General features: G+C 32.6%; 4 protein-coding genes across 5 annotated transcripts; 2 read left to right on the top strand and 2 right to left on the bottom strand.

The window, feature by feature from the left end:
- Positions 1–14,199: 14,199 nt before the first annotated feature.
- LOC134829722 (uncharacterized) lies at positions 14,200–20,432 on the top strand. 2 transcript variants are annotated; one of them, XM_063842952.1, is made up of 5 exons: positions 14,200–14,229; positions 17,779–17,922; positions 18,059–18,203; positions 18,262–19,799; positions 20,275–20,432. In XM_063842952.1, exons 1-5 carry the CDS (start codon positions 14,202–14,204, stop codon positions 20,415–20,417), a joined length of 1,998 nt encoding a protein of 665 aa, XP_063699022.1. In that variant the 5' UTR covers positions 14,200–14,201; the 3' UTR covers positions 20,418–20,432. The 2 variants fall into 2 exon arrangements, with proteins under 2 accessions (XP_063699022.1, XP_063699021.1); XM_063842951.1 differs by lacking the exon at positions 14,200–14,229 and adding an exon at positions 17,568–17,717.
- On the bottom strand, positions 20,401–23,334 carry LOC134829721 (nonsense-mediated mRNA decay factor SMG8). The gene is made up of 3 exons (XM_063842949.1): positions 23,210–23,334; positions 23,007–23,148; positions 20,401–22,945 (listed from the first exon to the last, which is right to left on the bottom strand). Exons 1-3 carry the CDS (start codon positions 23,260–23,262, stop codon positions 20,453–20,455), a joined length of 2,688 nt encoding a protein of 895 aa, XP_063699019.1. The 5' UTR covers positions 23,263–23,334; the 3' UTR covers positions 20,401–20,452.
- A 268-nt stretch (positions 23,335–23,602) lies between these two features.
- Positions 23,603–25,244, top strand: LOC134829769 (ubiquitin carboxyl-terminal hydrolase 39). Its single transcript, XM_063843016.1, has 2 exons — positions 23,603–23,692; positions 23,753–25,244. The coding sequence occupies exons 1-2, from the start codon at positions 23,668–23,670 to the stop codon at positions 25,207–25,209; spliced, it is 1,482 nt and encodes a 493-aa protein (XP_063699086.1). The 5' UTR covers positions 23,603–23,667; the 3' UTR covers positions 25,210–25,244.
- An 83-nt stretch (positions 25,245–25,327) lies between these two features.
- Positions 25,328–27,563, bottom strand: LOC134829904 (protein claret segregational). The gene is made up of 2 exons (XM_063843198.1): positions 26,570–27,563; positions 25,328–26,509 (listed from the first exon to the last, which is right to left on the bottom strand). Exons 1-2 carry the CDS (start codon positions 27,491–27,493, stop codon positions 25,475–25,477), a joined length of 1,959 nt encoding a protein of 652 aa, XP_063699268.1. The 5' UTR covers positions 27,494–27,563; the 3' UTR covers positions 25,328–25,474.
- Positions 27,564–27,780: the final 217 nt, after the last annotated feature.

The raw sequence follows: 27,780 nt of genomic DNA, 5'->3' as shown, positions 1-27,780 counted from the left end.
CGTCGATAAGGTATTAATCGGCATTGCATACATAATGATGAAATAATCATGACGACACTTTTTTTGTGAAAATTTGCAGTGAAATTAACAAACAAAAAAGTAATTGCACTGCATCCGGAAAGGAAATAATTGGATTGTATTTGGCAAAGAGAAAATATTTTTAATGAGGCTTCAAACGTATTTTCAGAACAATTGCAAAAAACAAATCTAATTTTACACCTCAGCACACGCCTTTAATGTCAAAATAGAAAAAAAGCCCTAGACACTGTTTGCGATAAGAATTAATATGTTCTTGTTACAATTATAATTTTATTTCTACCTACACTTGAAAGAAGAGGACAAGCGACACACGACAATTTTCTGCTAGCACACAATGAGAGTTATATTGCAAAAGTAATAATGAAGTGACACACGTGACTTGCCATTAAGTTATTTCTTGCTATTGGAACCTCAAAGTAGTAAAAATTAAAAGTACTAATTTCTATCATGTGCTCTTCTAAATTAGAGCTGATTCGCGTGTTTCAATAGCAGTTTTAATTATTTAACTTTGATTGTGAGCTTGAAAAAAGAGACGAAATGTTTGTGGATTAAATTAAAATTAAAATCATTGACCAAAATAAACAAATATTTACAATGATTAAAAAATGCATCATCAATTTCAAATATCAAATTTTAAATTCTTGCTTAAAACAAATAATTTTTTAAGCGAATGCAGTATCAATTATTCATCATAATATAATACAACATAAACACATTAATTAATTAACTTTTTTTTTTCATGGATTGAAAAATTTATTTTTAGAATAGATGTTAAAAAAACGCGCGCCTTGTCATACTAGAAGACACCAACAATAAATCTAAAATCAGGTCACCCTAATAAAACCGTTAAAAAGTCCACGAGACATCGTTAAACTGTCTAAAAAAATACATTAATTTGTTTGTGTACGCAGCTATCATTTTATTATTCATACAAATTATATGATTGTCCTCAATAAATGCACACATCAGTACATGCAGTTTTTATCGTGTGATTCAATCATCATCACTATTTTGACACCGAAACTTTTTGTTGTTTTTTTGTAGAAACTAAGAATAACTGGAAATTCAAATTTTTACAATTAACTTAAAATAAACAAACAGTAAATATCTGCAATTTGTCTGTACCTACACAAGTTTCATAAAAAAAATGTTTTTACAAAATATGTAGATTTTTAAAGTTATTTTTGATAAACAATAAAAACCATAAACTCGATTTATTATCAATAAACTTGCTGTGATTCTACATTGACATATATTTGACAAAAAAAAAAAGATTATTTGTAGTGAAAAAAAATCAAATCAAGTAGCTTATCGTTTGTTATCACATTGTTTAACGCACTTTATACCTGTTTCATTATCATCGTTATCAATGGATTACTACTCTTAGGAATTCGCTTAAACACACAATTTTTCCATGATTGTTCTCTTTTCTTTAAAAAAAACTATAATTGTGTGAAAAATAAAAGCTCTATAAATCAAAGGAGTGAAGAGTTATGTAAATTATGTTTTTCCTTTGATGTTTTTCGCCTTTCATCCTTTGTGGTTTTTGCACAGGACGTAAAGTCAAACGATTCGCACACATTAAAAATGGATAAACAATAAAAGCCACATATTCTTGTTTGACTAAACTTCTGCTTTTGTAAGCACATTGACCAAAAAGCTCTGTCAAGTGGATTTTCCTGCTTACCTGGAATTGGGCCTCTATTTTATATTTTAGCTTTTGTACTTCTCAGAACATGAGTCGAAAGGGAAGACACAACAAAAATAAAAAAAAAAAAAAAAAACAAAACAACCACCTTCAATTTCTCAACAACTCCCATCATCATATTGTTGCTTGCTGTTTTTGTATTCCGCTCGTGTCTGTGGTTATACCTTTACTTTTTCGTATTAAATATAAATGGATGCTTGAAAAAGAGTTGAAATAGTTTTCTGATTATTTCCGGTTGTTATATCAAGTAGAAACTGTTTTTTGTGTCATCTTTGAGTAGTTATGCTGTTGAAGAGTAAATTGTTTTAGAAAAAACACAAATTTGACACTTTATGTGCAAGAGATGGAAAAACATTACTTTTTCTAGTGATCCAAATTATTTTTTTCTCAAAATAAAATAATCAACTTTTGTAGCCTAAAATAGTTGAAAGACTTCAAAATATGCCAAACATATGCCTTACAAATTTATTTTTTTTTCTTTTGCTCTTCAGAAAATCTCTGTGGAACGAATTTTCAGATTTTTTCACTTTTTTCCATACAAAACCAAAAACTTTATAGTTTTCTAAAATTATTTTTAAGTTTCCACAGGATTTTGAGCTATTAAATAAACATAACGTGATGTAATAGACAATTATTATTATGTGGGGAAAAGTCAGTTGTTTCAGCACAAAATTTTCCCAAATTACCGATAGATCGATGAGTTAATTAACAGTGAATATTTGATGAGGTACTAATTGTTCAGTCATGACTCTCATTTGTTTGTGGTTTTTCAAACATCACGACTTGCATGTGTCAATCATTCTTTCTTCGGTACTAGCAAAATACAAGAAACCAGCTAAATGTACAATTTGAGCGAACTCGAACCGGAAATACGCCACTTCTTATCGTAAAAGTCAAAATTTCATACAGTTCATTCGACCATTGTTGCTTTTAATGTTGTAGCTATAAATTAAAATTCTGAACAAAACTTTTCGGTACATTCGTATACCTAAAATGCAAACTAAAAGCTCTTACAACAAATGATTTGCTCGTTCAATTATAATAACACCGATAAAATTCACACAATTATTTCAGTTTATTATATTATTTTACGTATCGTTGCTCGTAAGCAAAACTAGTGATCAGTTATCGAGCCGATGAACTGGAGCGCATTTACATTTAAGATTCAGTTTTTCATTCAAAATTTTTACATGCTTTTTTATTGAAATTCAAAATATGCATTAGGTCAAAGTTTCCAAATGTGCATTGGGCCAAAATTTTAGATTGTGCATTGAGGCAAAGTTTTAGATATTTCTAACGTTTGAGAAAGCTCATAGAAGCTTCGAGAAATTCATGGAATATTCACAAATTTTTCATTCAAGTTTTCCATTAAAGCTTCAAGAATGTTTATAGAAGCTTCAAAAATGTTCATAGGAGCTTCGAGAAACTTCATAGAATGTTCAAAAACTTTCCATACAAGTTTTTCATACAAGTTTCGCTACGGGCGGACGGACTGACTGACTGACGGACGGACGAACTGACTGACGGACGGACGGACGGACGCACACACGCAACCAAGCACAATAGCGCCTTTATTTTTTACAAAAATGTAAATGCGCTAAAAAGGGTTCAGTCATACACAGCCAAATCGTACAAATTTGACTTTTTTTATACCAATAATATAATTAAAATTATTTGACCATATGATTAAAGTAGTTTTGTTAATTTACCTTGCGAATACATTTTAAGAGAATGTAATGCGCTTCAAAGTGATTACAAATTTTTATTTCATTAAACAATTTGAGACAGTGATAATTATTTTCTTAATGTATCTTTGCTTTACTAGTTAAAGTTTTATGAATAATTATCATTAGGATAAACTTTGGATCCCCAAAGTTAATCTGTGTGTTATTTATTTATTTAAACTTTCAAACACCAATTTGAATTGCCGGTATTAAATTTAGCAACATGTGATGCAATAGCGACTAAAAACAAATAAAACACATCACATGTCCGAAGAACGTCACACGAACACATAGACGCTCTTCTTTTTTTACCGCATTTCGAAGAAAAAATGCGGTATAACCTGGAGCTCAGAAAAGTGGTTTGAAAATTTCTCTATTCACGTGGTTTGAATTTTGTTTTAGGTCACGTGTTTTAATTTTTTTTTTCAGATTACGTAGTCAGTGGCAGATTAACTGGCAATGAGGCCTAAGGCTAATATACCTTTTTCAACCATTTTGAACCATTTTAGGGCCTATTTTAAAGAATTTTGTTCTACAGAATGCTTGGGGCCTCGCAGCCTTGTTATCCTACAGGAAAATCCGCCACTGTACGTAGTTAAAACATTTTTCAAGTCACGTGGTTTTAAAATTTATAAGGTCACGTGGTTAAAAATTTTAGAAATGAAATTAACATATTCGAAATACGGTACTATCTTTGGTTAATCTCCGAATTTATAACTTTATAAATTTTATTTTGTTTTACAGTATAATTTTATAGTACAATTTTAACGATATCAACAACTGTATATTTTGCATATAAATTACAACAATAATAATAAACGAACATAAACATAAGTAGGTTCCGTTTTCGTACACACATGACCAAAACTAAACTCACTAGTACACGTACTCATGAGTCCGGTTAACACTATTGGCGCGACAGGTATTTTTGTACCTGTAACATGTATGTAATTGCAATCAAATAAAAACATTGATAAATGTAAACAGTTGAAAAAGAAGACGATCATGACCTTGCCATTCAATATGTGTGTTACTGTGTTACTCTTTAGCAATATAAATGGCTGATTTTGTTGTTTGCGGTACTCTACACGGTGTTTTGAAGTGCACTACACTATTGTTGTGATATAATTTCTTAATTAATACGAAGAAGATGTTGTAATGATTTCGCAAACGTGACACATGTGAAAAAGAGGAAAAAATAACGTGACGTGTTGCAATTGCTTAGAATGCAATAGATAACGTGGATGATGACTCTCAAGAAATTTCAGTGTATTCTTAACTATTTAATCACTCCTTATTTTAGTAATTCAGTCTCTTTCTTTGAACCGTTTTCAAAAATCACACATTAACATTGTCTTTAATAAGAAAATTGCTCGAGCATTTTAAAATTTTCGCAAAGTTCAGTTCAAATTGCTTTAATTTAAATCAATTTGTTTTTCGGTCAAGTTAAAACTTTAAGTTTTGTGACGCAACAACCAACCTTAATCCATGTTTCAGCTGTTTTTCTCAGTTCACATGACTTTTAGCGTACATTCAAGTTCGATGCACTTTAATAAATCATCCTTTAAAAACTTTCTCATAATTTTAACGCCGCCGCGCTAATATGCAATGAAATTATCGCAACAATAACGGTATAGCAGCAGGTCGTTCTTGTTTGAATTTTATTTCAATTTTTTTCTTCGTTCCTTCATTACATTTTTCGTCGTTTGCTTCCGTGTGAAAATTCATGCAGACCTAAAAAATTTTTAATTGTATTTTTCAGTGTTTTAAAGCTCTTCCAAACATGCAAAACTTGGCCATGTGCAAAAAACTGCTCGTTTATGGTGATTTATCAAACCAATTTGCAATTTGTGGATGAATAAAAAATTATATAAATTATCTAGACTTTGCAATTATCTTTCGTTGAAAAATTATTATGAATTTTCATGTGAAAAGGGACGAACAAAAAAAAAGGATGTTGTTGAAGCAGAATTTTTAAAATGAGGTGTTAATAAGGCGGAACTGAGGGTAATATATTTCCTACGAAAAAAAATATCGCGAGTGGAAAAAAAATCTTGGCATGCATTTTTACGTTAAAACATGAAATACTGCAATCTTAATTAAATTAATAGAAAAAAAGGTAAAAAATAATAACTTACCTAACTCTAAAAAACTTTTTAAATTTGCTGCCTTTCCTTTCCAGCATTTGTTCGTTCATTTTGCGAGCAACTATTGTAAAAAGTTCTCCTCAATCAAGTTGCTTTCAAAACTTCAATCCAACTTCAATATTAATATTATTTTATTGTTATGCTTTTTTGCAGTCGAACCAAACTTTCGACGACTTTACAATGCTTTGCTCAAATCCCTTGCAAAGCCCCTGTTATTTTTTTATTCTAAAATTTTTCGCTTGTCTGCACATTTTTTTTCTCGGTATTATTCAACTTTCTTTTACGTTCTTGGTTCATATCTTCCTTTCATTCGTTCATGAAAATGCAATAAATTTTTCCTTTTAATGTTATTATTATGTGTAAAAGTATTTTCTGTAAAATACACAACAAGAACAAAAAAAAACTCAGTAAAAAAAACAAACAAATTTCAATACAGGCGAATAAATTTAATAATTTCGTTTTTTGTCTCATCAAGAATTTGATAAAAAAAAGAAGATAAACATTTTTTTGTTATGTCTTAACATTATAGGTTACAAAATTAAATTTGACAAAAAAAATTAAACTTTAATTTCTTAAAATAGAAGTTTTTGAAAACAATTTTGCTCATGTGACCTAATTTTTATAGAATATGTCTAGTTCATTTTTTAAAATTTAAATTTTAATTGATTTTTTCAAGATTTTTTTTTATTTAAATGATTTTTCATTTCGAAAATCGGAAAAGGAGATGACTAAAAATAAAAAAAAATTAATAAATAAATTTAACCGCCTAATATTCGACGTATATTATTTTTTTAACAATCGAGCCGATGATTATCAACTTTTTTCGAAATATTTTATATGTTTTTTAGTTTTTTTAATTTGAAAAAAATATTTTGTTGTATATGTTTTGTTGTTTTTTTTTCATTAATGTTATTATTATTAGTTGATGCAAAAAAAAATTTTGATCTTTTTTGAACATTAATCTTTTTTAAAGCGAAAATCCCCTACTTTGTACATGACAAAACTCTTTCCTATAATGTGTCAACACACAACTCAAAATAATAAAAACGCTTCTTTCGCAATACACAATAAACGAGAAATTGATTGATTTTATACGATATTTGTTGAACAACATTTTACCGTGAATGATGACTGCAACGGCATCAGATGCTGAGCTTATAAACAAAACAAACCGAAATAACACAGTGCAAACAGATATGCCTAACTCTAAAGCAGGGAAAAACTAAATCAGATCGAAAACAATAACGTCATACTTTTTTTGTCGATAGATTTTTTATTCACTCCACGTTAAGGTTTCTCTATACATTTCAATTTGTATCAAACGATGATACACAATTGCAACGCTATTGTTTTTCCTTCCGTTTTTTGTTTATGTATCTCGATGTTTATTTATTATTAAATGAATTTTCATTGAAACTACATTACTTTGCAAAATACGGACATTTTTTGCCACGTTAAGACTCTTGATGAGAAAATTTCACATCGTAAATTTTGAACGTGAAAGAATTATTTTGATAATTGGCTACAATTTCTCAAAACACACAAAACCGACAATCAATAAATTATTAGTCTTTTCAAGGGAAACTTTGAGTTTCTGCGGCGATAAAACAGTTCGATAGAAAAAATTATTCCTGTTCTTTTAGAAAAATTATCGCTCGAGGCGCTAAACACTCGCTAGATTATCTGAAAACTTAATGTTTTTTCTTCTTCAATATTTTTTTCCATCTACTTAGTGCTTCTTAGTTGCCATTTGGATGTTTTCCTAGTGGAACTCGTAGCAACGGACAAAAAGCATCTGGTACCGATCCAAAATTTATTGTCATTCTTATATATTATTTATATTGTTTGCTCACATTTTAAATATTTGTCGAGAAAAAAATTGCAATTTTCATTCTTTTCTCTCTTTCACTCTCCGTCTGTCTCTCAACGGAACAAACAAACAAGAAAGTGCATTTTATTCCATCTGAGTCGACGAAGAAATGTTGATATTTATGCTTCTTTGAACACTTTATTTTTCGTTTTTGAATCACATTTTTCAAATTTTTTTCTTGCACTTTTATTTCTCTTCTTTCTCAAATCGCACAATGCAACATGCAAGTAAAATAATAAAATCTACTGACATTCGTGTTGCATGTTGAGAAATTGAAAACTTTGTCCACTCCTTCATTGTTGTCCATTTTTACGGAATATATTATTCGTACAATACAAGAGGTACTTGAACTGTCCGGAGAATTATTTTCATTCCTCTTTTTCTTTTGGAACTTTTTTATTGAATATATTTTACATGTTCATCGTTGTGTGTCCGGTCCTGCTTGTGCAACGATGGCAACAGCAGCAAGGAGAATGCACCGAAATTAAATCACTGCAAAATACCGATATAATGCAGTGACAACTCGAAAATATACTTGCGAAAGTGCAATAGACAGGATTTGTACTGAGACTGTTGGAAGAGTAAAAGTCAAATAAAATTGTACAGTTTGCAAAGTTGTACTACTGAAAAAAGAGGCAAAAACTTTAATCTGATCTGATTTAAACTATCAAATGGAATACTTTTGTCTCGATTGCGAGCAATTTGTAGAATAATCCACACATTCATGCAGATCAGTACAAAGTCATTTAGCACATCTGTTAGAGCTCCGTGTGCTAAGCTGTAAGTGTGGTGTACATTGCACGGATCTAGTTAAAAATTCGAGATAAACAAATGACTAAAATGAAACAAAAGACGACTTAACATCAATTGTAAATGGTAATGAATGGCTCTGATCAAACACACACGTCCACACAAAGTTTATTTTAAAATATAATTTCAAATTTACTTTCAACCGACTCAATTGCCAAGTCCGTATGCGCTTCATCATCATTAATGGTCGCCCCTTGCCCGTCATCCAATTTCGAATAAACAACCACCTACTTCACGTAGCACTTTTTTCAAAACCTTAATGGATAAATTTTGTTGCTCATCTTTCGTACTACGAGCTCTAACTCGGTACTTGATAAAATTAGGTAGTAGCGAACGGTTAATCTCCACTACATCTCTAGATAAACTGCAACGTGAGACAAGTATATCATTTATTTTAATTTTTGAAGAGCACAACAAAGTTCATTTATATTTTGCGAAATCTCGGTGTTTATGCTCTCGTTTGTAATTGGGGTAGGCTGTAAATAAATGACAAATGTAGCCGTATAGTAGTTTTATATTTCGTGTATAAAAAGTCCACTCTGACATTTTCGAAACAAAAACGAATTAATTTAAATTAGCTAATTCATTTATCAATTCAGACAAACAAATTCCGACAGTGCTACAAGCAGAATAATAATGATGAAGTTGACGAAGCACAGAACAATCAAGTTCTAAATGAACTGAGACAATATTTGTTTATTTGATTTTTCGATAAAATGTTTACACTTTGCATTGAAATAAATTTCTTGGAAATTGCGGCGCATGTTAAAAAAAATTTAAATTATGGAAGCAACAAATTCACCAATCTTTTTTTTTACTTGACTATTAAAGTATAAGAAACTTGAATTAAAATGTCACAATTTTTTTTATTTTGCTGAAAAAATATTTGGTGTGTTAAATGTTTTTGTATTTGATCATTTTCCCCAGTCGAGTTTTTCGTATTTTCATAAGCAAATAATAAAATGAATAAATAAATAAGGGCAATACAACTCTCTAAAATGTTTTCGATTTAATAGACTTTCAAAAAATTAGGAAGGAAGAGGAATATCTAGTATCGATAGTATACAAAAGGTATCATTTTCAAAAAATGTCTTAAAATTATGCATGTTTTTTTTAATAGTAAAGGTATGATTTTAAACATTAATTATTTTTATTCGCAAATTTTAACCTTTTTGATTAAGAATTTGAAAAAAAAACATTTATAAAATTGCTCTAAAATACATAAAAATTTGCAATTTTTTTTTTCTCTTAGGACATTTGATAATAGAAAGGAGAATATAAGAAACTTTTTCGGCAGTTGTAAAAGCTTAATGCATGTTTTAGAAATAAAAATTAAATCAGTGGGAAAAAATCTTTTATTAGAAAACAGCAAAATTCTTTCATTAAAGACAACTGACAAAAAACTTTAAAACGGTTAAATTTCCTCCTCATAAATGTTATGCATGCTGTTCAACAGTGTTTTTTTGCCTTATTCTCACTTTGTTTTGCGCTCTAGGGGCGTATATCTTAGACATTGTTACGTTCTCTCGTTTTTTTCTTTATTTTGTGTAAGTACGTGGTGTGTTTTCAACGCTCATTAAAATGATTATGGTTTTCAAAACAAAGATTTATGTGCAACATAACGTAAAATTTACGTCTACTTTCTATATCATTGTGCACGAGAAAACGGAGTGGAATCGCCGAAAGCTGGTTGATATCTTTTTAAACGAATTTTTTTCCTTCGCAACTCGGTGTGTCGTTATGTACCAGCGAATAAATGCGAGTATCCTTTAACAATATAAGGTATTTCGGTATAGACTCGGAAAATTAAGAATCTCCACACGCTGTTATATACTTGAAAATTTTATTTTTGTTATTTCCCTTACTTTTCATGTGTGTGAGCTTGGCTTGTCATCCATCTGCAGCGGCACACAAGAACATACACATAAATTTAATCTTCTAAAGTACGTGATATTATTTATAGAAAATTGAAAAAAATTCTCAAAATGTCTGTTTGTATGTTTGTGCGTGTCTTGGCAAACAAGTCTTATTTGAGTAAGTTATAGGTTGTTCCTTCGCCTTATCATTTTGCCACTTACTTCTGTGTGCGAGTGTGAGTTTGTTTGTTACGTGAGATGACATCGCAGGACAAAAACCGTGTAAATGTGTGAAAAAATGCGTCTAAATGTAAAATGTCAACCATAATTCAATTTATTTAGTGAAGACGACAGGTACCTAAGTGTTTATCTTGCTATTATGCAATCCACATCACACAAAATGAAAAATGTCGGTACCTATCGTTTGCTTGAATTCTGTATGAAATCTCAATTTTTTTCCGCACGTTGAACCATTAAAACTGTTTCATTCTTACTTTTCAAGAGACAATTAAATCGAAGACCTCTTTTAACAAATGTAATTAAGAGAAAAACTTTGTACTACATTTTAAAACAATGAAAGGAGACAATCTCACATACGTGACTTAATGATATCAAGTGGTGAGAATCAAGTTAAATTGAGTAGAATTTTTTTTATTTGCCCTGATCATGTGTGGAATTGTTGTCTCTTCTACAGTAATGAAGTCTTATTGTTTTATCTGTGTCCAAGATGACCACTATTTTTTCTCAAAAAAAAATAAAAATAAAATAAATAAATGATGAAAATAATAGTTTTACACTAAAAGCTTTTAATAAAGCACACAAAAACTCTGTTCAACCAACTCAATTTTATATACAAGTCACGTAACTGGGCACTGGCATTTGTTACTGAAAAAAAATCTTCCAAAAGAAATAAAGTAAGAGATATGCAACGACGAGCTCCATAGAGACAGACAACACATGAGATACGAATTCTCTAAATGGACTAGAAAATTTCATTAAAAAAATGCAACACAATGGGATTATTTTATAAAATTTATTCTGGTGCATATCTCGCCGAGCTACAAGTTGACTCTCTCCTAGCAATGTTCTAAAGTTGCCTGCGGTGAACACTTTTGCGGTTAAGCTCTTATCACAGGCACCGGAAAGCCAAAGCAAATCCTGTTCTCCCTAAAAAAAAAAGCATCCAGGTACGTCTACAGACACTATTTTTATCTATTTATCTTGTCATGATTGCAGAGACTACTGTGTGTTGTTATTCATAAAATTCTTGTTTTGCTATCTCCGGCTGTATTTCATTAAAAATATAAAAAAATGATATACAGTGAAAAATGCAAATATTGCAATATTTTTGCAATTTATGCAAAACATAAACTTTTTTTTAAACAAATAAAGTCAATTTGTATGTTAGTTGTTGCTAACTATGTATGCAAATTGTAAATTTTCAAGTTTGGTTGATTTCACTTTGTTTGGTCAAGAAATAAAAGTTTCATGTTATTAATTTTTGTTTTTTACACAACTTCACATTGACATTAGATAAATATTTATCAAAAAACACGCCAATTTTGTTGAGATACTAAAAAAAAATCAAAATACCTACTAAGAAAAACTACTTAGGCACTTCAACTGTGTTTCAAGATATATTTTAACAATTTAACACTCACTTATCTATAATTTTCTACAGGTTCGTCTGCCAAAAAATCATTTCATTTACGAAAACTTAAGAAGACAGAATACTTGAAATAATCCTCTTATTACCGCTTCCTTAAACTTCAAAACACGTGTTGCCTTTTGTGAATTTCATTCCTGTCTAAACTTTTTGTGGCTGATTGAATTAGTTTTCAATTTAAACTGATTCAAACTTATTTGAGTTAGTTGTAAATGTTTGTGTGACAATTTCACGATAAATAATTTTCTTAAAATTTTGAATTGTATTAAACATATGCTCAAGCAAAAAGAAGTTTTTCTAATTTGTAATTTCATTTCATACTTAATTTTAGCATTATTTTATTTTATTTTATTTTTAAATGAAAAAAAAAACAAAAAAAGATTAAGATAAGAAAAATTTTTTTTAAAAAATTGTAAGTGATACTTTTTAGTGATAAAAAAAGAGAAGGTGTAATGAGACAACGAAGAAAGTATTTTTTTTCTCATAAGTGTCCCTTAAATATTTTTACGTATTTCTGTCGTATTTTTTGTACCTTTTGATGTCATTTTTCAAATAACCCACAAAAGGACCGAAACTTCAGCCTCAAGTGTATACAATGAAATGATGATTTTACTGTTTGAGATTTCTTTTTAGTGCTTTTTATAGAACATTAAGAAGTTCGTTTTCCGTTAAAAAAGTGTTTTTGCAAAAATCCGAAACAAAGGTGTGATGAGAATCAAAGCACGCGTCTGATCAATGCTGTGTTCATCTTTAGCGTTACAAACCCTTTGTTTTTGATTATGTAAGAGTACTTTTGAAAAACATGTTGAAATTCTTTTTTGTTGCTTTAATTAAAATAATTTTTTTGTTGCCCTTGGTGTATGACAAAGAAATTTTTGAAATCAAGATAAAACTAAGTGTTTTGAATGAAGTTGTTTGTTTTTAATTGTCATGAAAGTAAGAAAATTTCGAACAAACACGGAGAAAAATTTAAATTTTTTTAGTTTAAAAAATCTTTAAAATTTAATCTTTAAACTGTAGGTACCTCTAATTTTATTTTTTTCATGTAGGCATTTTTAATCCCCTTTGTTTTATTTTATTGACGTGATGTTAATATTAATTTCTGGAAGTATGTATTGATTTTTTTAAATTAAAATATCAAAAATCAGAGAAAAAAACTGTTTTTCATTTAAAACGTGCCTCATTGTAAAAACTTTCACATTCGCTCACTTCATAAAGATGCAGCTAACATTCCTCAGACACGAGTATTAAAAATTCATATCAGTTCATTGAAGTGAGTATCGTTCTGGCAAAAAAAAAATATATCGTCATGTATTTTCCGAGATAACAACTCTATGGCTTTCTTTCGTCTATTCATTTTTCTCTCATCGCTTTATATATTCATCATTTTGTTTCATCATCAAAATAACTTTGCTCTATTATTATTACTACTTGGAATATTTCTTTCTTTCGTTCCTTCGTCATCCTTTTCTTTTTTTTGTCCCATCATAAAATAAAATACATATTTAAAAATAGTAAGAGTGAGAGTCACTTACTACAAAATACCACAATAACGTTTATTTCGTAAATAGATAGGACGAACAATAATTTTAAACGGAAAATTTTGTGGTTTTGTAAGAATCTCAGAAAAAATAGAGAATTTTCAATGTTAAAAAATCATAAACGTGACGCCATCTACCTATTTAAAAAAACACATTGACATGAATTATCATCCTCTGTATGAAAATTTATGAGACATTTACCATTTATGATGTCACATGTGTGTGTGTGCGCGTTTTGCATTTGTGCATATTTCGAAAAGTTATAGAGCAGTAATAACTTGTATCAGGCAATGGGTGGGTGATTTTCCATGTCTGGTGCATATTTCGAAAAGTTATAGAGCAGTAATAACTTGTATCAGGCAATGGGTGGGTGATTTTAGAATAATAATAGTCTACCATACAACAAACGATGAATAGAGAGAAAAAAACAATATTTTATCTTCAGTGTATGTGGTTATGTTGTAACAAAAGACGAAACTTTATTTATGTACATTTAAAAGATACGAGACAAGGACATGGAAATTTGTGAGACGAATATATCTCTTTTTCAGCCACAAGGGATGTTTGGTCCCTTGCGAAAATCAACGAAGCGACGGAACGCAGACGACGTCGGTTACATACAGCAGCATGGAAAAAGTTCAATCATTTTTACACTGCTTGACATATGGTTTTCTGCATGATTAAACATTATTACTGTATGCGAACAAACTGTTCTCCGTCATAATCATCATCATCATCATCATGTATGACTGACTATTGTTTTATCATATTTTATGGCATTATTTTTTTCTGCGCTTCATTTTAGAAAATCAACGAGACCGACTTTAACAACGGCAAAAAATGATAAAACTAAACATAAGTACTGCTAGTAAGTATAAAATGAAATGGCTTGGAACGAGATGAAGAGAGTTCAAAAACCAAATTTACATAACTTTGTGATATAAAGACATAAAAAATTTATATTTTTCTGCATGATTGTGCCAATGTTGTCTTCTATTTATGTGTTTGTTGTTGTGCAATGCATACACAAATATTTTTCAACACTTACTTTGGAAAAGAAACGTTATGTTAGTCATCACTCTTCTTGATAAGTTATTGGATTAGCTATGATACCATGTTACCGATTACTCTAATCAAAACACAAACGGGAGAAAGCAGATTTCAAACTAGAGTACGAATAAATTTACCACATTTCATTAATAGAATTACTAATTTTGCAATTCCTCTTTTGTTTATAAAATTTTAATTTTAAATCAAAAAAATCCAAAAATTATTTCCAAAATTAGGTTTTGAAATACTGTTTCATATAAAATGAATAAATTTAAAATATTTAATCCACTTATAACTTTTTTTGCATATCATATACTATAAAATTAGCTGAGTTAAAGGGTAATTTTTTTACTTTTCATTAAAATAACGGCATGAAAGAAAATTGTAGGGTCAAAACATAATGAAATTTTTCAAATCAGGGGCGGACTGGGCAAAAAAAAAGTTTAAAAAATTTAATAATAATTTTAAAAAGTAATTAAGAACGACTGTCAAAAAAAAAATTAAAAAAAGATTAGCAATTATTCGGAAAATCATTTTAAAGGAAAATTTTATAATGTTGAATAATATTTAGCTTTATTAAAAAAAAAGTTTCAAAATTAAAAAAAAAATTAGGAAAAAGAAATTTTAACTCTTTTTCGTCCCATTTAATGAACCAAAAAGTTCAAAATAAAATTACATATCTGAGTTAAAGTGTTACTTTTAAATAAAAAAAAAGGAAATTTTTGGGGAAATATTTAATAGGAACTTCTACTAACGGAAAAAATCAAATTGATAGCATAGAAATCAAAGAAATTAGGTTCATTAATTTGTGCCAAATTAACTCAACATACAATTATAACCAACACATGAACACATGAACACATAATAAAACTCCACATGATTTTTCACACTTATGAAACACTTTTTCACACATCACGCTCATCATGCTATTGTAAAAAGTAATTATCAGACTTCAAAGTTCCAATTAATCAACTCTCTGTGCTCATTACCACACATTGACGTGGTCTGTTGTCCCGATGCAAACGATTACAACAACAACAACAACGAGGAAAACTTACGTGCTCTGACATCAACGACAAACGATGTGATCTATATGAATTTATTTTTTAGTGAGTGGCAGCATCAGCGAGCCCCATACTATTTAGCATAAAGTAACTCCTCTTGTTGTTTCTGTAAAATGTTACAAATATACGTTATTTTCATTCACAAATAAATTTGCATGTTATTGAGGACAATGGTGGAATTGCCTCCTAACGAAAATGGAATGAGATGCGGCGGAATAAGGCATGATGGCATACACATGACATGCAAGTTGATATTAGAGTGAAAATAATTAAATTATTCATATCAAAGCAAAGTCATTGCAAACGAAGACAATTTATCTAAAAGCCACAAAACAGTTGTGCGCTACCTCCTTTTCGTTATTCAGGAGATTCAATACGTTTTTGTGTTTATGGATCATTATTATATGAGGTAAGGCTCGAATGAACTGTAATTTTCATTTCATAGACCTCTGGCTCCGTGCTAAACGTTATATTTTGCTACTATATCAAAGTTGAAATAATGCTTTGCAGCTTATTATTAATTTCATCATTGTCTGTTTTTGTTCTATTTATGTTATAATTATTAATTCTGTGTGTATTTAAAGTAGCGCACAATGGAAACGTAATGAATAACAATACTAGTCAGCCAATGTAAGTAATAACTGAATCAATTTAAACGATTGTTCGTTAGACAAAACACAATTTATTGCAATTTTCTCTTTATTGTTTCATAGTCCGGGGGGAAATTCAAACGGCCAACAAGAAAAATGATGCTAATAATTTTTCCGTTTTCACGAGAAAAATATTTTTAGAGAGCGCAAGTAAATGGAGACGCCTGGCGAATGTAAAAATGAATCTCCTCAGACAGTGTCTTGACCAAACTGTGATAATGTTCGTTAGCTTTAAACTTTCCCTTGGGTTACATTTCCCTTTTTTTTTGAATTTGCTTTGAATCAACTAACATAAAAAGTTTCGAAAAAGTTTTCTTGTCTGTTCAAATGTATATTTTATTAAAAATAAAATGTTTTAAAAAAGAAACTAATTTTCATTTTTGATAAGTTGAACAATGTTCCTGTTTGTACCTTTTCAAAGAAGGGAAAAGTAAAAGTTAAGACTCAAACAAAAGAGTGTCTCTGATGAACAAAAGGCAAATAAATATTCGTTAACCCAGGCTGCGTTATGATTATTGTTTCCTAAGAATTTTCTTTTTTTTTTGTACAGTAACCAATGGTGAATAATTTTGCATTTAAAAAGCGTTGGACGATAGAAAATGATAATTGTTGCATTGTGAATTGGCTCCTGTGTTCGACGAATATTTTTGAATAAAAGAGCAGTCACTGAGGGAAAATATATTAGATTTTCATTTATTCCTAGACGAATGTTGAAAGACTAAATTAATGGATTAAGATGAGAGTATATGACAGAGTTTCAAAAATAATTTGACTTTCAAATGTAACAAACAACATTATGTTTGAAAAATGAATTCCAAATAAAAGGAAATAAATTTTTAAAAAATATTTTAAAAATATTTATTTTTAAGCAATAACTTAAGTAAATTGTTTGCAATCCAATTTTTTTTTATTATTTTAAAGACATAGTTTTTAATAAACTAACATTACCTTATTTTTTTCAATTTAATTATTTTTTTTCAATTTTTAAACTTTTTTTTAAACTTTTTTGTCTAAATATTTTATTTTTATTCGATTTTTGATTTTTTTAAATACGATAAGTGGCAAAATTAAATATTATTTAATGAAGGTGACACAAATATTTTCCATTCAATTAAAAGTTCATTAACACTCAGAGAGAATCGCTTTGTACCTGACAAAAAAAAGAGATCTCGAGAATAAATTTAAGTTCATATGCACAATAAAGAAGACACAAAAAGCCATAAATAATAATATTGGTTGATAAGGGGTTGGAAGGTAGTACACTAACAGCGATGACATCACTTATCAAAATCCACTCGCGAGACATTTTCGGCAATCACCGTCTCAATACTCATTAATTTGTTTGATAACGATAGATGATACTTGGACCTTGCATCAACTCTCTAGACGTTGACCGAGTCTTGCTATCAAAACAAACAGTCATTCGCGATCGTTGCTAGTGTTCAGATGTGCATTAAACAATTAATTTTTTTCTTCGCAACAAATCAAAGATTGGAAAATGATTATTCAAAGAATCTCACGTGAAATAAAAATTTTCTTTTGTTTTTGGACTCTTATCATATTGGCGCCCTTTTTGACGGTTAGCCTTTTTTGTAAGTTTTATAAAATTATTTTTATTATTTTTTTTAAGTAATCTTTTTTTCATTTTTCCAGTGAGTTCATTATGGAATCGCTTTTGGATTCGACTTTTGGCGAACCGCTACATAAACCTGGAGTTTTCCCGCAGAGACACAATCAGATCTTTGATGGATACATTCAGGAATCAAGGAATATTCAATTTCGTTGTCAAAGTTCAAGGTACAACTCGAGCAATTTGTTGTTCGTATGATAACATTGTTGTGTCTAAAAACGACTATCAAACAAAAAATACTCATTGTTTTTAACGGCGGAATGCACATTATCTCTCGTAATGAACGAACACTCTCTTTTTTAGGTGAAATACGCGGCGATGCAATACAAATAAAATTTTTGGAAAACGTGATTGAAAAAAGGGACAAACAAGGCAACTTGTGTTATCCAAAGTTGAAGCTAAAATTGACAACTTGTTGGGGCAACTATGCTTGGATCAAAGATTCAGAGTAAGAAATTAAATATTTTCCATAAAAAATAGTTTTAACTAATTTTCTCCTGTTTCAGATTTAACATTGACGATCATTTATTTTTCGTTTCTCCATCATTTCGCGGACGAATGATATCAGAAACAAATATTCAGGAGTATATAAGCAACATTGTGTCAAAGTACTTACCATCCGATGTTCCACAGTGGCAAATGTTCGTTATTCCAACAACTTCTACAGTGAATCTCAATGTTGCATCAACGTCTTCTGCCTCCGAGTCTTCTTATTACATCCTATTTCGAATCCATCACTTGCTACTGGACGAAGAGAATTTGTGTATAAAGGACTTGTTGTGTTTAAAAAATGTAGAAAAAACTCAAGCAATTTCTCATTCAATGGAAATTGAAGAAAGCTTGTCTCGTAACTATTTATTGGACTTGATAGAGCCTCCAATACACATTCCTCGATTGTACAATACTATAACTTCCAGCATAGTGAATCGTTGGAACGAATTTTGTTACTATTTTGATCCTGCCATCGAAAATCCATCGAAAAATTCGAACGAAAGTCTTCTGCAATTGATTGCTGTTCTTTTAATCATTTCTGTGACAGTAATTCAAAAGTTTTACAAAGGATTTCATGCAGTTCAGGATAATTTACTGATTCGCACACGATTTTTTCAAACTGTACTTGCGGAGGAATGCAAAAAACGTGATTTGTCGTGGGAGACGGTGAGTAAGGTGGTGTCACCAGTTCATGCGATTCGTGATATTTTTCATTTCTGGGCATGGTTGGGGTTGACTTTTGCCCTGACCTTTCCGTACAAATGTTTGCTTGAAACGATTGCCGTAACGCAGTTCATTCTCAATGGGAAACCAACAAAACGCAGTACATTTTATAAAGTTTTCTACGATTACGTGCCACTTTTATGGGGCGCAACGAAAGAAGCTTTTACAATTTTCTACACCATTTATTCCGGACCAATGTTGATTTACCAAGAGCTTTTTGGAAGAAACAAATTTTGTGACACTCATTCTTTGCAAAAGGTCTCACTTTGTGGTCGCAAAGTCATATCGTGGTCAGACAAAATTGACCTCAATGTCATTAAAGCGAAAGAGAAAAGCTCACCTACGAATGAGACGGAAATTGTGCTTGCTGCCATCGCTAATTCATTGCATGACTTTTTGGGAAAGACTGACAAGCGAAACGCACCACCACAACAGTTTGACATAGGTTTCACGGGAATTGAAGATCATCATCTTATTGGGTCGCATCCTTTGAATTCAGATAAAAATGGAATAATTTGCTTGTCGATACCGTTAAACTCCCAATATCAAATGAGAAGAATTCGGAACATAATTAGTAAAATCCGTGAGACACAACTTCCGAATTACGTTCTTAGCAAGTACAATCGGCAGTTTCACATCTTTACAAATTCCATTCCGAAGGTTTGGATGAGAATTCTTATCAACTATTTGTCTCGAAAGTATCCAGTTATTGTAACGCAAGTTGTAGATTCTGCTGAGACTCGGGAAGAACGGCAAAAAGATTTGATGACATTGTGGGGAGATCCTGTGCAAGACTTATTATACTTTCCCCCACCACAATCAAATGTTTGTAAGTAAAAAAATTCTCACTGCATTTTTTATTTTGAAAAAAAAATGTATTGTCCGTCCGTGTTTCGCGACACGAAATCAGGTCTCAAAGAAATTAGTGGAAAATCTCGGGATTCGCAGATAATCAGATTATTTTGTTATAAATTTTTCGTGGAGGTCTCGTAAAAAACTTTAAAGATTGGTGAAAAACTTCAAGACAACTCGGAAAATATTTTGAAAACTAGGAAAATTCGGAAGAACTTGAAAACTTTTAAACCTTTTATTTTTGTGGGAGTCTGGTAAACAATTTTAAAAGTGAGTTCGCGCAAATCGGAAAATTCTTAATTTTTTTGGGAAAATTTTGTTTTTTCATAAAGAATTTAAACAAAAAAAAAAAGTTTGAAATTCTGTTGAAGTTATTAAGAACAAATTTAAATGCGAGTTAGTTCTTCGCTTCATATATTTCACTTTCAATTCTCTTTTTTTGTTTTTCGTAGGTATATCACTAATTCTCCAAAGATTTAAAGGGAGCCACATTCGCTTAGGAGTAATTGCAGATGCTCAACTTAGTTCCAATCAAGGAGTGATTTCAAAAGGATTCAAGAGACATTTGGACACACTAATATCCGAAATAAAATAATTTTTTTTTTATTTTTCAAACAATATTTAACATTTCTATTCAAAACTATCTAACGAATCGCTTTCCTTTACACCAAACATACCCGCAACTAGACATCCATAATTGATTGCCGTGTCTGCGGTACATTCCATTGGTGGTAAAATAGGACCGTTATCGCTTTCGTAAACAAAAGGTAATCGTAATATCCAGTAAGTGCTTTGACTTAACTTGATTTTGTCCTGAACTCCGGTGGTAAAAATATAAGAATTGCCAGTTCGAGAATTTCCGGAGACATTTAGCTTCACTTTTGGATCAATGATGACATTCACAGGCGCTTTTGGCGTTACGATATGAACTCTCATGAGTTGAGCTATCATTTGCATTTTTTTAGTGGCACTGGTACACGGACAAAGCGTATACAAAGGCATGTCATTTGAAACAATTTTACTTCCAGAATCACGGACGATACTCTGGCTACCTTTCAGTACTTGAGTCGGTGATGATAGGAAAAATCGATGTCCTCGTTGACACTCGTATTCACATCCAACAAAAATTTTCAGATTAAAATTCTGGCCATCCGTAAGAGCAGAGGCATTTCCGTGTTTTCGTCGCTGACGCGTTTTCTCGTATCGTTCTGCCCACGATTGTTGATGCTCAAGACGGATTTTCATGTCCCACGGAAGAAGAAAATTGGATCCAGATAGGAAACCGGATTGAGTACTTTCGGGTAAGCCAGTGTTATGACTGTAAATACTACTCGGTCCGACGCAAACAAGTGAAAAACTCGGAAATTGTGGTAGCACTCCTTGCGGAGAGTTCACCTGAATCATGGAAGCAAGGTATTCGGTGGTGGAAATTAATCGTTCTACATGTGCTTCATCTGTCTTTTCACCGATTTTTATGACAATTTCATCGTCTTCCTCCACGCTCTCTTTGTCACTTTTGTCCGAGGGACTTTCCTGACTATCGGGAATACTCAAGTTATCTTGACTCTGGGTCTTTTGGCTGCCCGACAAGTGGATTGACGATACGACATCAGGCGTAACAGCAGCTCCTGGTGATGCTTCGTCCCCAATTAACGATTTTAACTTTAACGCTGTAGCTTTGAAATCCTTGACAGATGGCTGAAACACGGGAAATCTGAACTTTTCTATTTTTAAGCAATTTGGACAGTTCATGGCCAAAGTCTGATAAAAATCATAATTTGCCTTCTTAACGGTATACGGATCCGCGCGATTTCCCTGCACCTTTCCGCAATTACAAGCAGATATGAAAATCACACCACTCGAATGCTCATTCGGGTCTTTTGGTGTGTGTTTCGCCATCATGCAGGGATTTCCTCGCAACGATAAATGCTCGCAAGCCTGTTTTCCGTTACCCCAAACACTTTCGCACGCATCTTTCAATTTTTCGTAGTAGCTGTCATACAAAGGTCCTCTAGCAATTGTCGAAAAGGCTGCCAAAGCATCGCGTTTTCGTTGCTCATGAAATGCAAAGCTATAATGATGCGGCAAACCTTCGTTGTATGTGGACATTCCAAGTTCCAGACCCTTTTGGCATGCATCTTCGAAAAATTTCTCATCAATATCGACGATTCCGTGGAAGTTTTCTATGTAAGCGGCGTACTGCGCGTCATTTGCCTCGAAATTGATGTCCATAGTGTTTTCGATGAAAATTTTGTACAACAAACGAAATGCTTCGATCCATTGTTTGAAGCTTGGAATGGAAAAATGTCCTTTTCCACGGTATTTGGACAAATTATCGTCGAAGCCATGCGATAGCGCTTCTCGAACGTGCTCCATGATTAGCGACTGAAACCGTTTTTTATTCATGTCCATAAAAGTTTCCTTTTTCGTGTCATGATTCCACGATTTTGCGAAACCCTTATAAGGCTGCATCTGCTCCAGCATCGTCTCCGAATCGAGTGTACCATTCAACAGGGACATTAGTATATCATGAGAGCTTTCCTGTGCATCAACAAACTTTTGTTCCTTTGCGATATAGACGAATCTTCGTTTCCGCGATACGGAAAAAAGGGACATTGAACTGTTGTTCGTTATAATGAACTCGTTCCGAAGTTGTTGGTAAATATGTTCTTCCATTGCTTCTTCCATTCGCAACCAATCAAGGTCATTTTCGCACTCTTGCAAAGCTGATTCAAATAGGAACAAAACACGTGGAGAGCAAACACGACCTTCCACCTCCAGGAATTTCATTGATGTAACATTTTTCAGCATTTTCGGTAGAAATTTCAACACGTACTTTTCCCGGATGATCTTCAAGGATTTGAATAACGTTAAATAGCTGGCATCAAAACACGGTCCAGGCTCTGTCAACACTAAGATGTGACAAACTTGCAATGCAAACAGCAAAATTCTGCCAAATGTAGTACGAGCGTGACTATTAAATGACACGAAGGACTCCAATGAGGAACATTTTCCTGATGAAATTTCTTCGAGGCAATCTCTCATGATGGCAAAGTCATAAATCGTGTTAAAATGCACGTAAATAGTATCTTCAGATGAACAACCAAAGAATCGGATGTCTCCCTGGAATTGAAACAAAAGAATAATCGCACGCAAGTACTTAAAATAATTACAAAAAACTTACATCTTTTCCATTCTCAAGTTGATCAAGAAGTTGAATATCCTGAAGAATGTCGAATTCTTTCAATTTGTTGCATTTTGTGTCTAAGGAACGTCCAAGGATACCAATTATCACTTTCGGTTTGTCTCCTTTCGAAAAAAGTTCACTGTAAAAAATCAAACAATTATTTTAATTAAATAATCGCAATAAAAATGCCAATAACCCACCTGATTTCTGGAGATATATCTGGGAACTTACAGGTCAAGTATTTCATATTCATGTAACAACGAATAGAATCAAGATAATTTTTAAATAAAAAAATACCTAGATTCGATTGAAATTCTTCGGTATTCTTTTATGAACGAAAAATGTAAATAAACAAACGGGTTCGTTCACATATGACACATGCAAACATTTTCTAAAAATTTTTAATTTTTTTTTTATAATAATTCTACCAAAAAATATTTCTGAAAGTAAATTATTTGCATAATTTTTTATTATTTTGTTAAATTTGTAGCACAACAACATTCAATTCAAGTCTCGGAAATCTATTTCCCCAGAACTGCTAATATCATAAATGGATGACGCCGTGGGGAAATGGCCAACTGGTGAAACGTCAAAACAACTCTAAACGTTGAAAAAGCAGCAAAGAACGCCGGACTTTTTGTTAATTTAATTTGGGATAATGTCAGAAACGACTTCAAATGAGAGTAAGTTTTCTTTTTTAAAGCTCCATGAATTGTTCAGCTAATCAAAAGTGACCATTTCAGGTCCTGCAAAACGTTTAAAGACGGAACACATAAAAGAGGAAGACGATGATGAAGAAATTTCTAGTGTTTCGGTGAAAAAGTGTCCCTACTTGGATACCATCAATCGTCATATGCTGGACTTTGACTTTGAAAAGCTTTGCTCCGTTTCGTTGACTCGCATAAATGTTTACGCTTGCCTTGTGTGCGGCAAGTACTTCCAAGGCAGAGGTACCAATACTCATGCTTACACTCACTCTGTCTCCGAATTGCATTATGTGTTCTTGAATCTGCACACCTTGAAGTTCTACTGCCTTCCCGACAACTACGAGATTATCGACTCGTCCCTGGATGACATCAAATACGTGTTGAATCCGACTTTTACAACCAAGGAAATTCGTCAATTAGACGAACATCTCTCCAAATTTTCTCGCACAGTGGATGGCGAATTGTATATCCCCGGCATTTGTGGCTTGAATAATATCAAAGCTAACGACTACAGCAACGTTATGTTGCAAGCATTGTCGCATGTGAGTCCCGTTCGCGACTATTTTTTGCAAGAATCCAATTACATTCATAAGAAAAAGCTAACAGGAGACGTGGCTTTTTCAATTGTCTCGCGCTTTGGTGAACTCATCCGAAAATTGTGGAATCCACGAAACTTCAAAGCTCACGTGTCACCTCACGAAATGCTCCAAGCGATTTCTCTCTGCAGTAAAAAACAATTTCAAATTACGGAACAAGCGGATCCCATCGACTTCATTTCGTGGTTCTTGAATTCGTTGCACAAGCAACTCAAGTCGAAGAAAGATCCGGAGGACTCGATCATCTACAAGTCATTCAGGGGAGAAATGAAGATATTTACGAGAAAACTGCCACCAAGCAATTTGGATGACATCCAACGAAGACTCTTAATGGCAACGGCCGAGTATCAGGAAACCATGGAAAAGTCAAAGTTTTTGTATTTGACTTGTGACTTGCCACCAACACCCTTATTCCAAGATGAGTTCAAGGAAAACATTATTCCACAAGTACATCTTTTCCAACTTTTATCCAAATTCAACGGGTCCACGGAAAAAGAATACCAAACGTACAAAGACAACTTTTCAAAGCGCTTTGAAATCACTCGATTGCCGCAATTCATAATTCTTTACATAAAAAGATTCACAAAAAATACCTTTTTTGTTGAAAAAAATCCTACGATTGTGAATTTCCCCGTTAAAAATGTGGATTTTGGAGAATTCCTCACTGAAGAGGTGCGAAAACAACACAAATCCACCAATTATAATCTAATTGCCAACATTGTCCACGATGGCGAGCAGAAAAATGGAACGTGGAAGCTGCACGTCTACCATAAAAGTACAAAGCAGTGGTACGAAATGCAGGATTTGCATGTCAAGGACATTTTGCCACAAATGATCACCTTAACGGAGTCCTATATTCAAATTTATGAGAATGTAGATGAAATGGAGTCCAAATAAAAATTTTTGAAAAATTTATAAACATGAATTATTTTTTTTTTCATCTAAATTTTAATAAGGGATGTCTTACAACTTTAAAGTTTTTTCAATTAAAATAATACAAAATAATAATGTTTGAAAGAAATATTTTTATTTAGAATTAACGATTAAGCATAGTACTGGAAAGAACAGTTTATGTATTAATGTTCATTTTTTTTTTTTTAATTTAACAAAAAAATATATATTAGAAAAATTGGTCATTAATATTAATAATAATAATAAAGGATTACATTTGATTCAAAACCTTATTCTTTTTGGCCTTCTGTAATTTGCACGAATTAACAGATGCAGCAAAACGTAGTGATTTGACAGACTCTTGATGGCAGTCGTTGAAAGGTGCAACGTTCACAAACATAAGCGTTTTAGAATTACCTCCTAAGCTGGGCATGAGTAAGTGCGTCAATTTGCTATTGCGATACGGAACGTGATCTTGTTTCTGCACCAAAGCGAGAATAACGTTGCTCAATTCGGACAAAGATTTATTAATACTTTTGGTTTCATCCATACGAGTACTTGTCTTGGGGCTTTCTGAGCCCGCCAAGTCCACCAAATTAATATGTCCCACGCATTTCTCATTCTTTCCTTCGTGTATTCCAGTGACGGTGAGTTTTGTAACGGCATGCGACCGAGAAGACCGTTCATTGCCTACCGTAGCTGCTGTCATGCGATTCAGTTTTGCTTTTTGCATCAACGAGAGCAACTCCATTTCCGTTGAAACGGTTTCTTCCGTGATATTTGACACATAAACGTCTGTTTTATTGGAAGCGGAGACCATACGAATTTCCAAGTCCTTTGGCGAATCATCTAATAGGTCGTACAAGACTTCGTTATAGATCTCGAGGAACTGTGCGGAGATCTCGTATTTCCAACCGAGTCGTTGGTAGTCCTTAATTGAGTTGAAGAGCAGCGAAACCGTGCGCGGAATGACACCCAATTGATTTTCGCCATTTCCACCGTCCATCGTGAAGGTTTTGCCACTGCCTGTTTGTCCATAAGCAAAAATGCATACGTTGTATCCATCGAGTGCCGATTGAATGAGGGGCGATACACTGAGGAAAATGTCATCTTGTGTGGAGTTTTGATGGAAAATGTTGTCAAAACTAAACTCGTTTCGCAAAACTTTGCCATTCGGTTCAACTTTGAGAAGTTCGACGCTCGTTTCATCCAAATAATTCCAAGTACACAAAGCACGATCGTTTTCTTGCGCAAGTGGTGGACGCACACGACAAAAGACGCGAATATTTCCGCGCAAGTCCATGACCTACGGAGGAAAAATCCGTTAGATTAAGGGAAAAAACATTTTATGTTGTAGAAAACTTACCGTATTGTGCAACTCTTTCCGTTCATAATTGGCTCTAAAGAGCTGTTCAGCGCATTTTTCCAATTCGTCAGTTAATTCATTGGTCTTGTGTGTCAGTTGCTCATTCTTTTCAGTCAAATCTTTATTAGATTTCTCAACACTGTCGCACTTTTTCGTTAGCTCCTCGATGTGTTTTTCGAGTTTCGGACACTTTTCCTCGAGGATCTTCAGGGCATCTTGCGTCTCCGTTAACGTAGATACGAGAGAGTTGTTCTTGAAAGCCAAAGCATCGCGTTCTTCCGTCAGTTTTTCAACCGTTTCAAGTGCCTTTTCCAAATCTGTCTTGGTTTTGTCATATTTCTCTGGTAAATCTGCCAACTCTCCCAATTCCTCCTTCAAATTTTCGTGTTTGGTTTTTAACGCTTGATGTTTCTCAAGCAAATCGTTGAATCTTGCCTTAAAGTCATATGGCGGTATCCGTTTTGCGGCGGGAGCTTTTCCCGTTGTCTCTTTATTTGCGGTGGCGGTTGCAGTTTTCTTGGCGGCAGTGGCAGCAGCTGCTTTTGCCACTCCTGCGGCAGCTCCTCGACTTGCAACGGTCTTGTTCGTAACTCCTTTGGTGGCATTCAGATCGAGACCGGTACGTGTTCGGGTAGCTAATGGTTGTCGCGCGACAGGAGCTGTTTTTGTCGATGGTTTTGTTGTTATTGTTGTGGCGGGTTTGGTCAATGTCGCGAGACTTTCCTGCACTTTGCTGGGCGACAATTTTGTCACTGTTTTGGCAACTTTGAGAGGTGCCGGAGCGGCGTTTTCGTTTTTCCGCTTTAATCCGGGATTCATGGCTAATTGAGTTTTCGCTTTTGTGATCCGCGTAGGAATTTGCAGACGACTTGTGGGAAGACGAGAACTCATTTCAGCTGTTCGAGTGTTTGCTTTTGGTTTCATTTAATGTTTAACTTTTATTTTATTTTTTTATTATTTTACAATTTACAGAGAGAACTTGTCGTGTCTTGTTCGTTTCGGGGTCTGCAACGGCTTTTCTTCAACGACGCCTCAAAAATGACAGCACAATGAAAATTTGCACTGGGTTTAATCATTTTCATACGACTCAAATTTAGTTCCAATCTAAGCCGCATTTCCGTTTTGGTGGCTCCAAACAGGATATTCGTGCCTGCAGCGCCATCTAACGAATTATCACTTTCATTCGTCTCAAATCATGTAGGTACTGAATT

This window comes from Culicoides brevitarsis, chromosome 2 (assembly GCF_036172545.1).
Source record: "Culicoides brevitarsis isolate CSIRO-B50_1 chromosome 2, AGI_CSIRO_Cbre_v1, whole genome shotgun sequence".
Classification (NCBI taxonomy): Eukaryota; Metazoa; Arthropoda; class Insecta; order Diptera; family Ceratopogonidae; genus Culicoides; species Culicoides brevitarsis.
Note: the sequence above shows the minus strand (reverse complement) of the source record. Positions and strands in the feature narration are given on the sequence as shown.

Excerpts from the sequence above, each read along its gene's own strand:
- LOC134829722 (XM_063842951.1), top strand. The coding sequence starts at position 17,624 with ATGATTATTCAAAGAATCTCACGTGAAATAAAAATTTTCTTTTGTTTT. Across the intron at positions 18,204-18,261 it reads GCTTGGATCAAAGATTCAGA|ATTTAACATTGACGATCATT; the intron begins GTAAGAAATTAA and ends CTCCTGTTTCAG. Across the intron at positions 19,800-20,274 it reads CCCACCACAATCAAATGTTT|GTATATCACTAATTCTCCAA; the intron begins GTAAGTAAAAAA and ends TGTTTTTCGTAG.
- LOC134829721 (XM_063842949.1), bottom strand. The coding sequence starts at position 23,262 with ATGAATATGAAATACTTGACCTGTAAGTTCCCAGATATATCTCCAGAA. Across the intron at positions 23,149-23,209 it reads GATATATCTCCAGAAATCAG|TGAACTTTTTTCGAAAGGAG; the intron begins GTGGGTTATTGG and ends GATTTTTTACAG. Across the intron at positions 22,946-23,006 it reads AACTTGAGAATGGAAAAGAT|GGAGACATCCGATTCTTTGG; the intron begins GTAAGTTTTTTG and ends TTTCAATTCCAG.
- LOC134829769 (XM_063843016.1), top strand. The coding sequence starts at position 23,668 with ATGTCAGAAACGACTTCAAATGAGA. Across the intron at positions 23,693-23,752 it reads AGAAACGACTTCAAATGAGA|GTCCTGCAAAACGTTTAAAG; the intron begins GTAAGTTTTCTT and ends TGACCATTTCAG.
- LOC134829904 (XM_063843198.1), bottom strand. The coding sequence starts at position 27,493 with ATGAAACCAAAAGCAAACACTCGAACAGCTGAAATGAGTTCTCGTCTT. Across the intron at positions 26,510-26,569 it reads GGAAAGAGTTGCACAATACG|GTCATGGACTTGCGCGGAAA; the intron begins GTAAGTTTTCTA and ends TTTCCTCCGTAG.